This window comes from Plecotus auritus (genome assembly GCF_963455305.1).
Source record: "Plecotus auritus genome assembly, chromosome: 7".
Classification (NCBI taxonomy): domain Eukaryota; kingdom Metazoa; phylum Chordata; class Mammalia; order Chiroptera; family Vespertilionidae; genus Plecotus; species Plecotus auritus.
In genome coordinates, this window is record NC_137774.1 from 150570012 (window position 1) to 150588690 (window position 18679).

At 40.3% G+C, this 18679-nt stretch overlaps 1 protein-coding gene across 1 annotated transcript in view; it reads left to right on the forward strand.

Moving 5' to 3' along the window:
• Positions 1 to 18679, forward strand: part of ADAMTS16 (ADAM metallopeptidase with thrombospondin type 1 motif 16) — a 110589-nt gene that overhangs the window by 24333 nt on the left and 67577 nt on the right. The window contains exons 4-6 of the mRNA XM_080678153.1: positions 13452 to 13734; positions 15466 to 15665; positions 17747 to 17830. Of these exons, the coding sequence (XP_080534279.1) occupies positions 13452 to 13734; positions 15466 to 15665; positions 17747 to 17830 (567 nt within the window). The remainder of the gene's footprint in view (positions 1 to 13451; positions 13735 to 15465; positions 15666 to 17746; positions 17831 to 18679) is intronic.

Consider the following 18679-nt stretch of genomic DNA (forward strand, 5'->3'; position numbering starts at 1 on the left):
CAGTATCATAACTATTAATTTTGACTGTTGCTTTGATGCATACTGTAATTATATGTTTACTACTTGAAATTTTTTTTTGCATCAAATTGCAATCATAATTTCTTACCTCTGCCTCTAATAATTCATGTTGTCTTTTAAGAGTAGTTTATGAGTTTATACATTTAAATAAAGTTGAGCTCACTAACCCCCACCACTTTTAAGTTTCTTGTTATTAAACCTCTGAAAATATATAATAATACATGTGTCATACCCTTCTCCAGTTGGAGGAAGGACTAGATCCACTTGGTTTATTAAATTTTTAGAAGAAATACTGACACCCACGTATTTGAGGTGGGAACAAGTCTAAAGTCTTAGAATGACTGCAACCCAGACTGTGGTCAGTGCAATGACTTTATGGGAAACAAGTGTTTTCTCTGAAATTGGGTTCAAAATACTGACTGGATCATGCAAAGTTTTACATTTACTTAGAATAATGGATGCACACCTTACCTGAACTAAGCAAATCCAGCTTCACCTCAGGCCTTAGTCACATGTGTGCACTAGTGGCTGAAAGAAGGCAAACACAGCTTTTAGCCTCACCAGAGTGGCTAACTGCTCCTGGATGCCTGTGTCCCTATTTGTATAAGGGAACACACATTGTTTAAAATTACCTGTGTACTTATGTCTTAAAATATGAAGAAAATTAGTGAGAATAATTTGACAGTCTCACAGATTGCAATTTAAATGTAAAAATGTCCTAAGAACCACAACTTAAAATTATATTGTTGAATGGCAGTCCTTGGTTACATATATACCCAATAATTACATATCTTATTGTATATGTATGCCATAATAAAGGTATTACTATATACACTGTAATCAGGCATTAACATCTATTCTAGCCAATATTCTTACCCAACTATGAAGGCCAACCATATTAATTACATTTTGACATTGTATCATGTTCTGTTGTATAGTTTGCAAGTTAATCATCCCATTTGGCAATTATTCACAGTTTAGATTTCACCCTCATCTCATGCAATTTAAAATGGATTCGATTTGGAAACTTCCACGATGTCTCTTTTGTTTGATCTTATTTCAAAGTCAACCCCAATCAACTTCCTTCTCTGATTTCAGCCCTTTCATCTACCCTTGGTCAAAGGTATGACCAGCTCCAGGCTCTGACATGTGATGCAGTGACCATGACATGGCTATTGCACATACAATGCACATGTGCATAAAGTTGTAGAGTAAGCATAATAGATAATTTATTCTTATATTTGGCTAGACATAGAGACAAAGATGCATGAGGGGAGTCTAGTTGTCATTGCCATAATTTTAGTTGGATCCTGTATGGAGAATTTCTTTTATGATGAGTTAACTTCCCAAATTCCTATAGTGCTTTGATTCATTTTCCATTCACATATTCTTTCTGCTGTTTTTTATGTCAATAATCTCACAGCACACATTTATAGCTCTTGCCCAGGAAGGTAGCCTGTAATAATATTTTTCTATCATAAGAAAAGTAAACACATCCTTAAGGCTTTGACATGCTTTAGTTATGGTGGTTCTTTGGAAATGGTGGTTCCTCTGTTCATTATAACCAGACAATGAGGAAGTTTGTGACGGTTTCATGCAAAGGTTGTTTATCTCACCTACCCATTGCTTTTCTCCAACACCTAAACCAAAGCTTTGGGGAAAAATTCTTAACCTAAAACTGCTCTAATGCTTAATGTACTCAAGTAATTGGAGTCACAACTGTTCCAATGCTTCATGTACTCAATGTGTCATTATTTTGAAGACTTAGTTGCAATCTAGTCCATGTTTAGTTGTTACAAAACAAATATACTGTGAATTCTGCTTCTTTATCATAGGATGATGTATGTTAAAGTATGTGTCAATGATGCAATTTGAATGATTTCAAGAAATATGAAAATATACCCATTGTAAATAATGATGAACATTGATATTAAAATGAGCACTTACTGTATGCCAGGCCGGGCATTTTTGTAAGCAAATTAATTGCATGCATTACTATTGCATTTTATTCTATTGGTAATACAAGAAGAGGTTCTGCTCCCATTTTGTACAAAAGGAATCTGAGGCTCAGACAGATTATGTAGAAAGCTGTCATCTAACAAGGGACAGAGTCCAGATTCCAAGGCACATCTATTGGGTCTCAGAACAAATGATGAGCTTTCCACACAGCACCCTTGTCTCCTCCCAAGGTCACTCGCCATCCGTATCCTTGGAGTCTAATTGATTGGTTGGACAGCATTGGATCTTGTCAGTAAAAAAGAAAACAAAAAACTTAGATGTACAAAACCTGTGCTTTTAATCACTTTGAGGCCTGCAAGGGGGACAACTGTGCAATAATTCAATACCACCTCACTCAGAAAACTGTGATTTCTCCAGAAAATTTGTGGGTGAGGGCTTTTATAGCCCTGTGTTTATAGCTCTAATGGTTATCAGCTCACATGATTATAAAATTTGGTGACAAAGGACCAGAAAGAGAGGACAAGATAGCATATGTTTAAGACATTTTTTAATCCAACACTAATCAAGGAAGGCTACAGAAATTTCCCATTGAAATAATGGCGGGTCCCTCTAATCACCCTAATTCTCACTAGCAGGCACTGTGCCTTCCTAATGGACAAGACAGCAGTGTTTACAACAGCATTACTCCCTTTCATATGGCTGAGTCAGAAATGAATGTGAGAACTGGCAGAAAGGCAACTCCAGAGAGCATTGTGATTTTAGCCATCATTGGCTGACCAAAAGAAGTGAATGTCTCACTTGGAAATGACTAAAAAACTGATTTTAGGATATTCTATTTTTATTTTGTGTGTGGAGAAAATATGTAAGAGATCATGTAGATATCCCACATCTATCTTTTGGAATATTTTGTGGTTGAATGGATTGAGGAGCCTAAATTAGCAGTAGCATCCAGTTAATATGGAACAGTGTATTTGCGTGATGCAGGATGGCTGTTTACCCCACATGGGGCTGCACACTATTTTTATGGCCACAGAAGAGGAGGATGAAGCCGAGCCCAAGCTTATTAGGAGTTGCTCTCTCTGAGCCACAGTGAGAATCGAATTCTTTCCTCACTGGCAGGTAAAGGTAACAGCTGACTGCCATGTGATGGTTTAGACTAGTGGTCGGCAAATGGCAGCTCGCGAGCCACATGCAGCTCGCGAGCCACGGTTTGCCGCTCTGTTGACTAATGACCTAGACTCCCGATTCCAATAATTACAGGCTGTTGTTGTTCCTTTGATTAAGCCCTGACTTTAGACAAACCAGCTGTGACTCACACCAAGGAACCAACCTAGCCTGTTCTTTTCATTATTTGTTTTGCTTTTGTTTCCTTTGTTTCCCTCTGGAAGTGATGGACCTGCCCGAGAGCTTTCCAATAGTGAGCTCTCCCCTTGTGCCGGTGCTGTTTGGAAGACCTCTACATCCTCCTGGCCTAATTTATTTCTACAAACAAACAAACAAAAAAAAAGATGGCATTTGCTTAATAGATTCTTCAGCGCAGCGTATTAAGAAGGCAATAAAAAATACACCATTTTGAATATGCATTGCCACATTGTATAATGATTATAGGATTTGATCTGGCAGCCTGGGAATAGGACTGGTCATAACTTTTATAACCCCCTTGAGACTCTGACATGTGTATGAGAGTATATGCAGTCATATATATATAACTGAGGCTGGAATTTGTGAATGGTCAAATTTGGTATCCAGAGTAACAGATGTTTAAAGGAGCTGCCTGGAATGTTCCTTGCCTAACAGAGGTCATAGAGAACAGACAGTGTTGGTATAAATGACCATCCCCAGGCCCTATGTTACAACAGCAATTATTAGGCATCTTTTAAGTCTATTCCAGTGAACTTAATGGATAGAGTTGTACTTGGTACTGCTGTTGATATTTACAAACATACCATCAGAAAATATTGATGTCTAAAGTCACACTTTATTGCTTGAACAGAAAGAAGCTTAGTAGTAACAAACTTCACACCAAGTCACAATGTGTCCTAGCAACCCAGCCAATATGTGACAGACATTGAAAAAATGGAGGGGTTGTGTGTGTCCTTCTTCCTGAGCTCTTGGCTGGGAAGTGAAAGATGACAGTTAAGCATAGGATGTGCGGGCCTTGGCTCTCAAGACTCATGCCCTGGTGTGTCTTGGTGGTGGGTTTGTGAATCTTATTAAACAAACCTGTTTTCACAAACTCCCTTCCCACCTTAGAGCTGCTGAGTCAGAACATCCGAGGATTGAGGTTAGGAGGAGCATGAATTTAAATGAGCTGTTCAAATACTTCTCATGGACAGAAAGTTTTGAGAATCACGGCTGGATATGCAAAGGTTATCAGACTCTATGAATAATACTGTGATCTGTGGGCCCTTCTTCAGGGAGAACCCATGAAGTTGCCTACTGTGTGCCCACAGCTGGACACCCATCGGTGAAGTACATGTGTGGTCCTTTTCTTTAGTACTGCCCAGTTCGGTGGCAGTGGGGAGGAGGGGATGAACTGACTTCAAATCTTAATCATCTTTTAGAGTTGCCTTGGGGAAAATGAGACTGGACAGATTACTTTTCTCAGCCTTGCAATTTTCCACGCAATCAAGGGGAAGCAAGCTCAGACAGCTGCCATGCTCCTGGGGCTTTAGGCATCCTCTTGGCTTCATTATTTGCCTCTGTTTTCTTTTGCAAGAAACTTGACCTTTAAATGGCCTTGCAGTCTGTGCTGCACTGTTTGTTAGGCTGTTGTTTCCAAGAACACATCTTCAAATGAACTTCATCCCACTGTGCACCTAGGAAGCACCCAGGTGTGGAGGGAATGACCATAAAAACTCAGCAGGTCTGGCCTCACATCCTATCTGTGCACCCTTGTTCCTGGGGCCTCCATCTTATTTTCTTAATCCTTTACTGAGGTGTAATTTACACAACAGAAACTCACCAATTTAAGTGAACAGTTCAGTGATATTGTGCAGCCATCTCCACAGTCCAGCTTTAGACCACTCCCACCACTCCGTGCCCAACTGCAGTATTCTCTGCTCCCAGCCCCAGCTTGCAATCACTGTTCTGGTTCCTGCCTCTATAGTTTTGCCTCTTTTTCCTTGGCATGTAGTAGAAACAAAATCAGACAATACGGGGTCTTTTTCTCTGGCTTATTTTGCTTGTCATGATGTTTTTTGATTCAGCTATGTTCAGTAGTACTTCATTGCCTTCCTTGTTGAATTATAAGGAACTACCACGTTTTGTTTATTTATTCACCAGTTGATGGGCATTTGGATTGTCCTTTTTCCCACAAAAATGTAGCTGTTTCTCCCTAACTTGCAAATCTGTTTTCAGGATCTTTGATAATAGGGTATTCAGCCCTAGAACAGAGGCAAGCACATAGTAGGTGATCAATAAATGAATGCCATGATATTAATATGATTAACAGGAATATGATGTGACCTTCCTGGGACCTTCAGCTTAAGAGCACTAGATAACAACACCAAAGAGACTAGATATCAACACCAAGACCAGTGGAGAAGAGAAATACCCAGTGGCATAACTAAATAGAGAAAACAGCTGACTCATGAGCTAAGTGTCAGCTTGATGAGTTCATAGCAGAATTCGCCTCAAGCTGGTAACCTGCCACTGCCAGAGGGAAGGAAGCCATGGGCTTGCACACTGGGATGGATCAAGTGTGTGTGGAAAAAACATGATAATTTCAGCAATGGCTTATAGATCCAGGTGACAACACCCTGGGGTCCCATGGCCTCTAATGAGAAACATGTGTGCCTGCCCACATCATGACTGTGGCTTACTTTTCTCTCATGAGGACCTGGCAACAGCTGTCCCACTCTGCTGTGACTCTCTCTGCCATGACACACTGGTAGTGGCTATCTAGCTCTGTTGTGACTCTCATTGCCTTTGGCCTTTTGATATTTTTCTTTTCAATCTGCACAGACTCTTGTACACACACAATCTCCTTTTTGTTTTTTGCAGCTTTCTATAGGCTGCCCTCATTTAAAAAAATATGTATATGTAATCTTCACAGCCATGCTAGGAAATAGCTGGAGATGTATCATCTGATTGCAAATATAGGAACTGAGTCTCAGGACACACACACACACACACACACACACACACACACACACACACGAGTTCACCCTCTGAAGAGAGGCAGATCCAGGACTTGAACCAAATATTTTGCTTCAGGAGCCACTGCTTGCCATTATACCACCACAGCGTGTGCCACAAGGCTGAGACTAACATCTGTTCCATCATTAAGAACAACATGATGGCAAGCAAGTCCCCACACCTCACACTGTCACTCCAAACTGAGTGATGAGGAAGACCCAGGCCAGTGGAGGTCTGGTGGTGGTATGTACAGGAAGCAGGATGAGTTGGGGTGATGAAGGCTTTGAGGCCACTGGGAGTCTGTGTGCTCCTGGAACAGGAGCAGTGGCTGGCACAGCAGAAGCATCCGGAGCCACAGGGCTTCCCTCTGGTGTCCTCACAGCCAGCTCATGTCATTTAGGGCTTTGCTGAAATGCCACCTTCTCAATGAGGCCACTGGCCACCTATCTAAAGCTGAAACCCCCTTTCCTGCACTCCTGGTATCCTTTGTCATCCTGGATTGTTTCTTTTTTATTTTACTTTTTTTGTTATAGTTTACATTCAGTATTATTTTGTATTGGTTCTGGACATACAGCTTAGTAGTTAGATAATCATATACTTTACAAAGTGATCCCCCAAGTACCCACCTGGCACCATATATAGTTATTACAATATTATTGATTATATAGCTGTACATTCCCTATACAATATAGGGAATGTAGTCTTTATTTCAAAATAGACTTTACTTTTTAGAGCAGTTTTAGCAAGACAAAAATTGAGCAGAAGGTACAGATATTTGCCATTTTACACCCTGCACCCAACACGTACAGCATCCTCCATTATCAACATTCCCCACCAGAGTGGTACATTTGTTACAACTGATGAACTTACATTGACACATCATAATCACCCAAAGTCCATAGATTACATTAGGGCTCACTTTTGGTGTTGTGCATTGCATGGATTTAGACAAATATATAATAACATGTACCCATCATTATAATATCACACAAAGTATTTGACCTGCCCGAAAAATCCTCTGTGCTCTGTCCAGTCATTCCTCTCTCCGTATTAACCCCTAGTAACTACTTTTCTTTTCACTATCTCTATAGTTTTGCCTTTTCCAGAATGTCATATAGTGAAATCATAGAGGATGTAACCTTTTCATTTAGTTTCCTTCATTTAGCAATGCTCATTTAAGTTTACTCCATGCCTTTTTATGGTATGATAGCTCAATTTTTTTTTTTTTACCATGGACTAATATTTCACTGTCTGAATGTGCCATAGCTTATTCACTTATTCACTTACTAAAGGGCATCTAGTTTGCTTCCAAGTTTTGGCAATTATGAAGCTGTTATAAATATCCATGTGCAAAGGTTTTTGTGTGAATATAAATTTTAACTCATTTGCATAAATACAAAGGAGTGTGATTGCTGGGTCTTATAGTAAGAGCTTGTTTAGTTTTTGTAAGAAACAGCCGAACTGTCTTCCAAAGTGGCTGCACCATTTTGATTCTCACCAACAGTGAATGAAATTGATGTTGTCAGTTTGGCTATTCTAATAGGTATGTAGTGGTATCTCATTGTTTTAGTTTGCATTTTCCTGATGACATATGATGTGGAGCATCTTTTCATATGCTTATTTCCCCTCTATATATCTTTCTGGTGAGGTGTCTACTAAGATCTTTGGACCATTTTTTAATTGAATTGTTTGTTTTCTTTTTTTTTAATGGGAATATTAATCCTCAGTTTACACGTTCATTATTAGGATAGAAGTAATATATAGGGCAAACCATGTAGCACATTATCTGCCACACAGATGGTGCCCAAGACAAAGTAACTGTTATTTTTATTCATATTTATATATATAACTAGAGGCCCGGTGCATGAAATTCGTGCACTCGGGGGGTTCCTTCAGCCCGGCCTGTGCCCTCTTGCAATCTGGGAGCCATCAGTCGGACATCCTTAGCGCTGCAGCAGAGGTGGGAGAGGCTCCCGCCACTGCCACTGCCACTGCCACTGTGCTCGCCAGTCATGAGCCCAGCTCAGGGCTTCGCACTGACCACCAGGGGGTAGCTCCTGCATTGAGCATCTGCTCCTTGGTGGTGGTCAGTGTGCGTCATAGTGACTGCCGTTCGGTCTCTTTGCATATTAGCCTTTTATTATATAGGACTAGAGGCCCAGGACATGAAAATTCATGCACTGGAGTGGGGGGTCCCTCAGCCCAGCCTGCCCACTCTCACAGTCTGGGAGCCCTCAGGGGTGGGAGGCGACCCAGCGATCAGGGGAAGGCGACACCCCATCACACCTCTGCTGCTGCCACTGCCAGCAGCACAAGCCTTGAGTGGCCCTGGTTACCTGAGCTTCAGGTGGCCCTGGGTAGCTGGGAAGCCGCCATTGGTGGCTTGCCTGTGCCTCAAGCCAGCCCTGGGCACCTGGGCAGCTGCCATCTGAGGCTTGCCTGCGCCTTGTGAGTTGGCTGGGCAGCCACCATATGAGGCTTGTCTGCACCTCGGGCATCAGCAGGGCAGCTGCCATCTGAGGCTTGCCTGCACCTCAGGCTGGCCCTAGGTGGCTGGGCAGCTGCCATCTGAGGCTTGCCTGAACCTCGGGCATTGGCTGGGCAGCCACCATCCAAGGCTTGCCTGCACCTCGGGCTGGCCCTGGACAGCTGGGGGGTTGAGGGGACTGGGGGACTCTGGAGGCAGGCATGTGGAGCAGCCGGGCCTGCCCAGCCTTGCCATGTGCCTGCCGCCCCAGCGGGGCTGAGGGGATGGGGCACCACCATCTTCTCTCTGTGGGTGCCGTCATCTTTGAGGGTGATGCAGTCAATTAGCATATTCCCTCCTTATTGGCTGTGGGCACCACCATCTTTGAGGGTGGGGAAGTCAATTAGCATATTCCCTCTTTATTAAATAGGCTAGTATATATAATAATTAGTCTATTAATTCATAAACCTCTTGAGAGCAAAAAAAGAGAATGTTGGGTTTTGAGATGGTCCAATATATAGCTTCCTTTTTTCTTACATTTTTCTTTCCCTTTTTGTTTTTCATACATCCTGTATTCTTGGTTAATTATAAAATGTGAATAAAAAGAGTAGCTTAGATGATAGATCTATGTATTTTTAAATCACATTTGGAGAAAGTAGAATATTTATACAGATGAGTGGCTTTCCTAAAACTGGGCTCCAATTTAGACCTATGCACTGAGTTGCAGGAGGTGCTAGGTCCATGGAAGTGACCAACCTGGGATAGCTTCTCACCTGTGCTGCCCATCTGGCAGTTAAGCTTATCCTATGATCAAGATCCATTGAGTAGTTGAGCTTCTCTGGGACACTGTTCATGAGAGGAAAGGGCTATACCACTCATGCCCAGTTTTGAGTTCAAATTTGCAGATAAGGCATTTCCTCCTTGGAGAGGAACCAGTGAGGGGCAAGGAGTGCAGTGCTCCTGGATCCCAACATGCTAAAGAAATGATAAAGTCGGGGAGAAGTATTTACCTCCAACAGTGGGTCACCCTTCACTCTAGGTTTGTTGTTCAGCCAGGCATGCTACTGGGAGTCACAAATGATCATATTTATCTAAGCTCTAATCATAAGTTGTGTCAGTACTAAGATTAGATCATAGGTTAAGGCAAGAAATGCTGATAATTTCATGTTCAAGTGAATTAAATTAATATGACAAACAAAAATATGAGAGCTCTTCAGATTTTAAGGAAAAGTGATGAAAGATGAGCATTCACTGTGTTGCACCCTTAAAGCTTCAGTTATGAGGTTTTAAGACAAAAATCATGTGTCAAACAGCAGATGAAAGCATAGATTCTAGAATAGTCTTGAATAATTATTTGGAGTAGCCAGGCATCATTCTAGTGCAATGATTAATTGTACTCTAAAATTACAACTCTGCTTCCTCCTGCCATAAAATTTATTCAAAGCCTGATTGGCTAGAGGCTCAGGTATGCTCAGCTCAGCTGTGCAGCCATTCATCCTATGAGGATGTGTGTTGACACTTCATCCGAGTCCCACTTGTTGCCCATCCTCTGCTAGTGATCACACTGACCCAATTTGTCCAGGTCACACGGACCAGGTAGAATTCAACAAAGCAAATGAATTTGTTTGAGTCATGCAAATGGGGAAAGGCATAGGAAAATTCTTCCCCTTGGAAGACAAACCCTTCCGTGCCAACTCTCCAGTCAACCTCCAGCTGATTCCTTCTGCAGTTCTGCTTCTCTTGCCTCCAGCCCCACCTCTATTTTCCTTTCTTCCTCCCAGGTGCCAACAAATGCTCAGGTGTGACATATATGTCCTCATAGCCCTGTGGTAGAAACTGGTATTTGTGAGAGACCTAGGCTCAGTCCTCTTTGGTGGATTATGATGACTTGAATAATGCCATAAATAACAAAATTTACAGCATTAAACTTAACCCACAAACCTTAGGCTAAGTAAATATCCTAAGCTCATAGAAAGTAGCTCTCCTTATATCCACTTCCTAGATGACAAAATGGCACAGAGAGGCTAAGTAAATATCCTCCAATATCACACAGATGATATGTAGAATTAGATGATAATTCTACCTGGGTTGTTTGCCTTATCTGGCCAATCTCTCTGAGTCCACTTGGGCTTGCAACCTCATCCAAGTGTCAAAATGTTAGCCTTTTCAAACTGTAGGTGAGCACTAGGAATGTGACCAGTGACCAAGTTTTGAATTGAGCAAATGACTGAATTTTGAAGACTGAACTGATTTTGGTTTGTGGTGATGTGTGATTCCTATGACCAGCACACAGCCCCATTATCCTTGAAGGCAAGAGGCCCAGTGTCCAAGCCAGGTGCACAGTAGGGACAGAAATAATAGGAATCAGATGCAAAATCTTCTGGGAAAGAGAGAACCGTCTTAGGAGATTTTGGCTGAATTTTTATTTTCAAAGTATCACAAATAATCGTGAACAAAACTTACTGTGATTTTGGGCACTTAGCAAGTGATGGACTGGCCTTGGGCCAGGTTCATGTTTGACCTTGAGGTATAAGGAAATAAAAAGCAGAGTTTGGATTTTATAAATGTTCTATAAATGTTAAAATTGTCTTGTGTTTCTGAGACATCGTTAAGAAGACTAGAACAAGTAGAATATTCTCAAAACAATTAACACTTGGAGAGTAAAAATACAGTTACTAGGGAATTAAAACGCATGTATCTCTTAATGAGCCCGATCGTGTTTTCACTGTGTTTATTGACAGCTAGTTGTCTTGAAAATAGCTTATGGTGTCATCTGAGACTATCTTGGAACCAGTTCAGTGAGGACTTCTTACACTGCAGGAGAAACAGACTCAGTGGTTGGGCATTTATCTATTTCTTCTTAATTTCCATTTTATTTTTTGATTCATGCAACTTTTACAGATAGTGTCTATAAATAGATACACAGTAATAGAAATCTACCAACTTTTAATTGTGGATAACAACACATAGATTACAATAAACATCCTACTTTCAAACTTCAACACTTTCTTTACTTACATTGCTCAAAAGCAGCATTTTCTCAGCGCTAACATGACACACATTTTTTCCTTCCTCATAAATGCAACATGAGTGTTTGGTAGGCTTCCCAGTGTGAAATGATTTACAGAATTGGCCATGCTAGAGATGCAGGCCCCAGGAGAGCTCCTTTGCAGAGCGTGGAGGACATTAGCCTTTTCTGAAGCCTGGTTAATAATCCACCCAGCTGACATCCCAGTGGTTACTGTGGGCAGGCATACACTAGACATTTTATGAGTTTCCAAATAAATATGTTTGACTCAACAAGGAAAAACTTTGATAAGGAGAAAGCATTAATCTTCTACGATTTGCCTAATCTTTTAAATAAACTTGCAAACTAATAATGCAGCAAGATAATGAAGTAAACGTGTTTTGTGGGTTTTTTTGGTAATTTTTATTATCTATTGATTATCAAGGAATGTCTTATCAGTTATTATACTCTATGTATTTAATGAAATTGAGGATGGTTTAAACATAGAATGTTGTAACAGACTAAATTACAAATGGAACAAGTACAATGCTTGACCACTTTGTTAATGAAAATTCAAAAATCCACCAGCTGTGAGAGGTCACTCTTGCCTGAAGATCTTGTCCCTCTTAGCCTGGGCCACCCAGAATATAGCCTTGAACCCAGGGAAAAGCAGGGGATGGTTTTGAGTCTGGAACAGCTGTTACAGAACACAAGTGTTTTAGTTGAGGAAGCCAGAAAGAGTATAAAAATAACGGATCAGGCCAGAAGCAAAGATGTGTTTGGGGCAACTGTGGTCATGGGGTGCACCAACACTCGGGCTTTAGAGATCTCATAGTGTACCATGCAAAGTCCCCCACACCTCCTGAATTGTCAGGGTGATGTATGATATTTTACACTCTTTGTTTTATTAATTCAGCAAATTTTGTTTGCACAATTATTGCAGGTCATAGGTTTAAAATACGTTATTGTTAAGTCTTACAAGCTCATAGAAAGTAGCTCTCCTTATATCCACTGCCTAGATGACAAAATGGCACAGAGAGGCTAAGTAAATATCCTCCAAGATCACACAGATGATATGTAGAATTAGATGATAATTCTACCTGGGATGTTTGCCTTATCTGGCCAATCTCTCTGAGTCCACTTGGGCTTGCATGAGAGATGCCGAATGCCATCTACTCCAGAGAACCTAGAGGAGCTGGTAGTCTTCTAAGCGGTGATTTAAAAAGCAAGGAATTATTTGTATAGCAGACAAGATTTTTTAAAAACAATGACTTTTCCTTTTTTTTCTTTTTTAGTTTAATATTTAAACTAGTTACCTTCAATGGAGTGCAAAACCTCTTTGGGTAGTGTTATTACACAAGGTTGAACACATCCAAGATGGCTCTGTTACTCTTGGATTACTTTAAATGCAAAAAGGATGAAACCCAACTGGCTTGGCTATTATTTAATTTCAGACTTGGCTATTTCTTGATAGAACTGCAAACTTTAAAGTATTATTGTATTCTAGTTTAGTTGGTAGAGCTCTAGGAGGCAAGAAAGATTTCCAAGTCACTCATGTGGAATATGGTGTGAGAGTCTGCTTCCTCTGTGATCCAGAGCATAAATTCCAAGTATTTCACTTTCCACTGTGAGGTGGCACTTAGGCCCCAGGAGGTCTACCCCCCATGGTGCTGATAGCTTCACTGATAATTTACCAAGTTTACCTTTTCCCCACCAGCAGGAACACTAGCGCCAGAGCTTAACCTCAGAAGGTGGGAATGGTATGCTTGTAAGCAAAGATATAAAGGAATGCTTGGAGAGCTGGCTATGTCTCCAATTGGAAGTGTAATTATGTTTTCTTTCTTTTCCCTATTTTTCCAGTCAGGCATGATAAGAACACAAGAAGCAGATTACTTCTTAAAGCCACTTCCTTCTCACCTAGCAGGGCGACTCAATGACTCTGCCAGGGGTGGGCCTCCCTCCCACATACTGTACAAGAGATCCACAGAGCCACAGGCTCAGAGAGGGCGCCAGGCCATGATGGTCCAGAGGCAGCTGGAGCTGGAAAATCATCACCTCTTCTACCACAAAAATCAACACCTGCAAGGTGGCTTTGACCTCAGGCACCTACAAAAGCAGCATTTCTGTGGAAGACGCAAGAAATGTATGTAAGGGAGATTCTCTTCATGTGTTTAATGATTTTAACATTTACATAAGCCGATGGAATATTTTTAATTTTCATCAAAGTATGTCTGTTCCCAAAGTGACATGTATTAACTGTCCTTACTAAACTTAAGTGGCAATTCCAAAGAGATTCCATTATCTGCATGTTCAGTATAAAAGCTCTCTCCATGATAGATGGATAGATAATGGTAGATATTTTCATTTTTTAAAAAAAGCTGTTGCCTCGACAGATTAAATGATGCACTGCTGAGGAATACCGAATCTACCAGACGTCTTCAAAAGAACTCTGGCATGTCTACTCAGTAATTCTATATTTTTGAGGTCTAGATTTATTAAAGCCCACATAGTTTTCCTGCTGAGGTCATTTATCTCTATACATATTTATGTACTTGACTCACCACATCAAAAGACAGACTATGCAAGACATAAATTTACCTACAATTTATCACCAAGCTTTATCAAAGTCTTTTTTTTTGTCATGAACATTTAAGAGGTGATGTGTTATTTACATTTTATGTAGGAACCTCTCACAAATTCAAGAATAGGAGTTCAGTGTTCTCTGTTACTTCCCTCACTTCCTTCAGCTTCTTCCTCCACCATCACTTCACTAAGCCTTCCTGTGCTGCTATACCCAATGCCCTAAAATATAGGTGGGCATGAGCAGGAGTTCCATATATGTTGTGGAATGGAGTGAACCACCCATAACCAGTGGGCACCTATAATGAAAGAATAAGTACCATAGTACCTGTGGATATTTTGAAGTCTACTTTCCCATGATACAATTCTAACCAGTTTTCTAAGGTATCCACTAAACTGAATTGTTTTTAACCTAGATTTAATGATTATAAATGCCAAAACTATTTTTTTAAAGACAGATTCTTCTACTTCAAAAAAAAATGACTTCAGAGAGGAAGGGAGAGAGAGAGATGGAAACATCAGTGATGAGAGAGAATCATTGATCGGCTGCCTCCTGCACGTCCCCCCACTGGGGATTGAGCCCACAACCTGGGTATGTGCCCTGACTGGAAATCAAACCCTGAACTCCTGATTCACAGGTGGATGCCCAACCACTGAGCTCTGCTGGCCGGGCATCATCATTATTTTTAAATGGCTTGCTTCAAGAGGACAGAGTATATTTTGTCTTCTAATTAAGTTAGGTAAATATTTATGGTGCTTTCTAGGAAAGCCAGCTCTGCAGTGAGGTTGATCTGTCCCAAGTCATTTAGAACCTGTTTGAGACACTACAGACAAACCAGTCATGTGTACAGACATAGGACTCAGCTTTAAAACTGTCAGGTCATTAAAATCCTTCAAATAAAGGAAATGATGCAAGATAACACTCTTTCTTATAATTGTTAGTTTTATTGCTTTATCAGTAATTCATTTGCACAGCCCATTCCATAAATTCTTATGCTAATAGTCTTTGAGCTTTATGTTTCTAGATGCTGGCACTACAGAGCAAAAATGACCTTCTCTTGTTTTAAATCAGGACAAAATTATACAAAGGTAAATAAAGCAATGATTTCCATGACATCTAGACTCTACGGACTTTATCTGAATTGTGTTCCACTTTAACACAAGTTTTGGATCACAAAGTTTTACGGGTTATATGGTTCATATATAATGAAAATTCAATTTCTATATAACAAGTTCCACCACTCATTTTGTGTGATTAATTTGCTCTAATTCACTCTCTGTACATCCCTCATAGACATGCCTAAGCCTCCCAAGGAAGACCTTTTCATCTTGCCTGATGAGTACAAGTCTTGCTCACGGCACAAGCGCTCTCTTCTGAAGTCCCATAGGAATAAAGAACTGAATGTGGAGACATTGGTGGTGGTTGACAAAAAGATGATGCAAAATCATGGCCATGAAAATATCACCACCTATGTGCTGACAATACTCAACATGGTAAGAATATCCATCGTGTTGAGGCTGAGTGTATAGTTATACTTAATGGGGTGTGTGTGTGTATGTGTCTTACATTCTGCTTTTTACTTATGGATTTATGTATCATACATAGAAATATTTTACCTGTGGTAAGTCCTTCAATTTTACTATGCTCGGATCAAAAGAACCATTTTTAGAACTTCAGAGAACAAATTAGGGTGGACGGAGAATTTGATCCTCTCTGTAAGCCGATAACCTGTTTTGATGTACTAATGTCTCAGTTCAGAAATCTAAAAGTGTATGCTGAGACATTTTGGTGTAACAAATCTGTTTATCACCACTGTATGTGTGATTTTTTAGATGGTTACATAGAAATACTCATTTTAGGAATATTAATGTCCAGCTATTGAGTATACATTATTTTGTCTAGAAAAGCAGAAAAACAATACAGCTTTTTAGAACGTCATCTCAGATAAGGAGTGTCTATCCCCAGATTGGCAGCTATAGTAATTATGGAAGAGTGGTAAGAGTTATCTAAGGTTATTTCACTTAAGTGACATCTAGATAACAGTAGATAAAATCTTGGGTCACCAAAATGTATTTTAAAAAAATAGTTAAAATTGACATGTAACATTCTGTAAATTTAGGCTATATAAAGTGATAATTTGACATACATATATGTGGCATAATGATTACCAAAATAAAGTTACTTAGCACATCTATCACAACACATTGTTACTTGTGTTTGTGTATGTATGTGGTAAGAACTTTTAAGACTTAAAAGCCCTAACGGGTTTGGCTCAGTGGATAGAGCGTAGGCCTGCAGACTGAAGGGTCCCAGGTTTGATTCCAGTCAAGGGTATGTACTTCGGTTGCAGGCACATCCCCAGTAGGGGGTGTGCAGGAGGCAGCTGTTCAATGTTTCTAGCTCTCTATCTCTCTCCCTTCCTCTCTGTAAAAAATCAATAAAATATATTTTTTTAAAAAGACTTAAAAAAAAAATAGTTGTGCCCTGGCTCATGTGGTTCAATTGACTGAGCATTTTCCCATGCACCTAGAGGTCACTTGTTTGATTCCTAGTCAGGGCACATGCCCGGATTCTGGGCTCAATCTCCAGGAGGGGGCATTCAGGAGATAATAGATCAATATTTCCCACTCTCTCTCTCCCTCTCCCTTCCTCTGTCTCTAGGAAAAATTCAATAGAAACATATTTTAAAAAGATTTGTGATAGCAATATTTTAAAAATTTACTTTAGGTTCTACCTTAATGAACAGAGTACCCCTAAGTGTGTTTTATATCCCATTATGCCACAAGGCTATTATGGCTAGGGTCATTTTTGGTAGGTTGACCCATGTGGTTTATGACCTCATAGGGAACTGAGGGAGATAGTGACACTGAGGCACCTACAGCTACACAGCCACAGGGCTGAGGACAGCAGGGCCCGTGATGCTCTGATTTGAGCAAGTGTCACCTCTATTCTGTATAACTTTTCTAATGTTTCTACACCTCAAGTGTAGAGTGGGGAGAGGTATATCAGTGCCAAGTCACCTCCCTATTGTATTTCACACTGCCAACTGTCATCACTTATCACCCCAAATGCCATCTCAAATGTTTGTGATCATCATCTCAAATGTTTGTCTCTTTCTTTGATCATCTTTCCATGTTTTTTTTATTTCTCATGCTCTCTTGGTCTTTTCCAAGCATTTGTTTTATGCTTCTGGAATCTCTTGCTAGAAGAGCTTGGGGAGTACTTACCTATGCAGTTATCACTATGAGTAAAAAATCCTCTATTCAATTCAATTGAGGACACTTTGCAATTCAGAGACCTTGTAATCCCTACATTGGGGTTTGAGAAGAAGTAGAACATCCCCTCTCAAACTTCAGTTTTTCACTCCTAGCACCAATGACAGGGATTCAACAATTGGTCTTTTGGTGGATAGATATTCCTATACCTGTCTGCTGGGCAGTATAAGATACATAATGTTATTACATTACTGGAAACATGGGGATTGGCCTTCAGCATCAGAACTCCAGGCAGACTGAGGGCTGGGGGAAAATGGTGTCACATATGGAGACTGACATAGATTACTTGTCTTTTTCAGGTGTCTGCTTTATTCAAAGATGGAACAATAGGAGGAAACATCAATATTGCAATTGTAGGTCTGATTCTTCTAGAAGAAGAACAGGTATTCTATCTTTAAAACAGCAACTTTTCTCCCAGAAAAATAAATGCAAAATAATGGTTTGTTTTCTTTAATATGGATTCTTTAATTCTCTTTCCCTTGGGGATGAAAAATTTTAATATTTTATGTCTTATGCAATGGGTTGCTTGTCAGTTCCTTTAATGGTTATTTGACATTTTGTGTTTTTGTGCAGAGGTAGTAAGAAGTACTCATGTAATTGCCTTATGAAAAAATGGAATAAAAAGATGCCTTTAATACATGGGTGGAAAACACACATGGGAGACAAAGTGCAAACTGTGTCTTCAGCCACCGTGAGCTTTCAGGATGCCACATGGAACTGAGCCCCTGTGTCTTTTGCTGGAAGACTAAGAATGTCCCATAGAGTAGAAGTTAAATTGTACTGTGTTGCATTGCATTGCTTTGCTCTGTTGTCTCCCAACTCCTAAGACTGATCCCACTAACCCTCACCACCTTTAATCCTAGGATTTTATTTTCATAAAGATTCTGAAGTGTTGAGCACATTTCTCTCATTACATATAAAAAATTATGCTGGATCTTAGTAGCATTTGGTAAAACCATCTCCTTTGCCTCCATTCCAGAGTCCCAGTCTAAATGTCCAGACATACATTTCAGTTCATAAGAGGATGCATATGAACATCTCGTGGCATAAATAACAGGGGGGCATCTCAGCCATCAAAGGCTCTCACTTCTATTCTGGCCCAAGGTGATCATTGACTGGGCATGGGAGAGTGAGCCTGAGACCCGAGTCAGGCACCCTGCATCCAGTTCCACCATTGCTGATGCCTTAGCAGAATCTCCTGTTAGTCATAGTTTATTTGTTTATTTATAAAA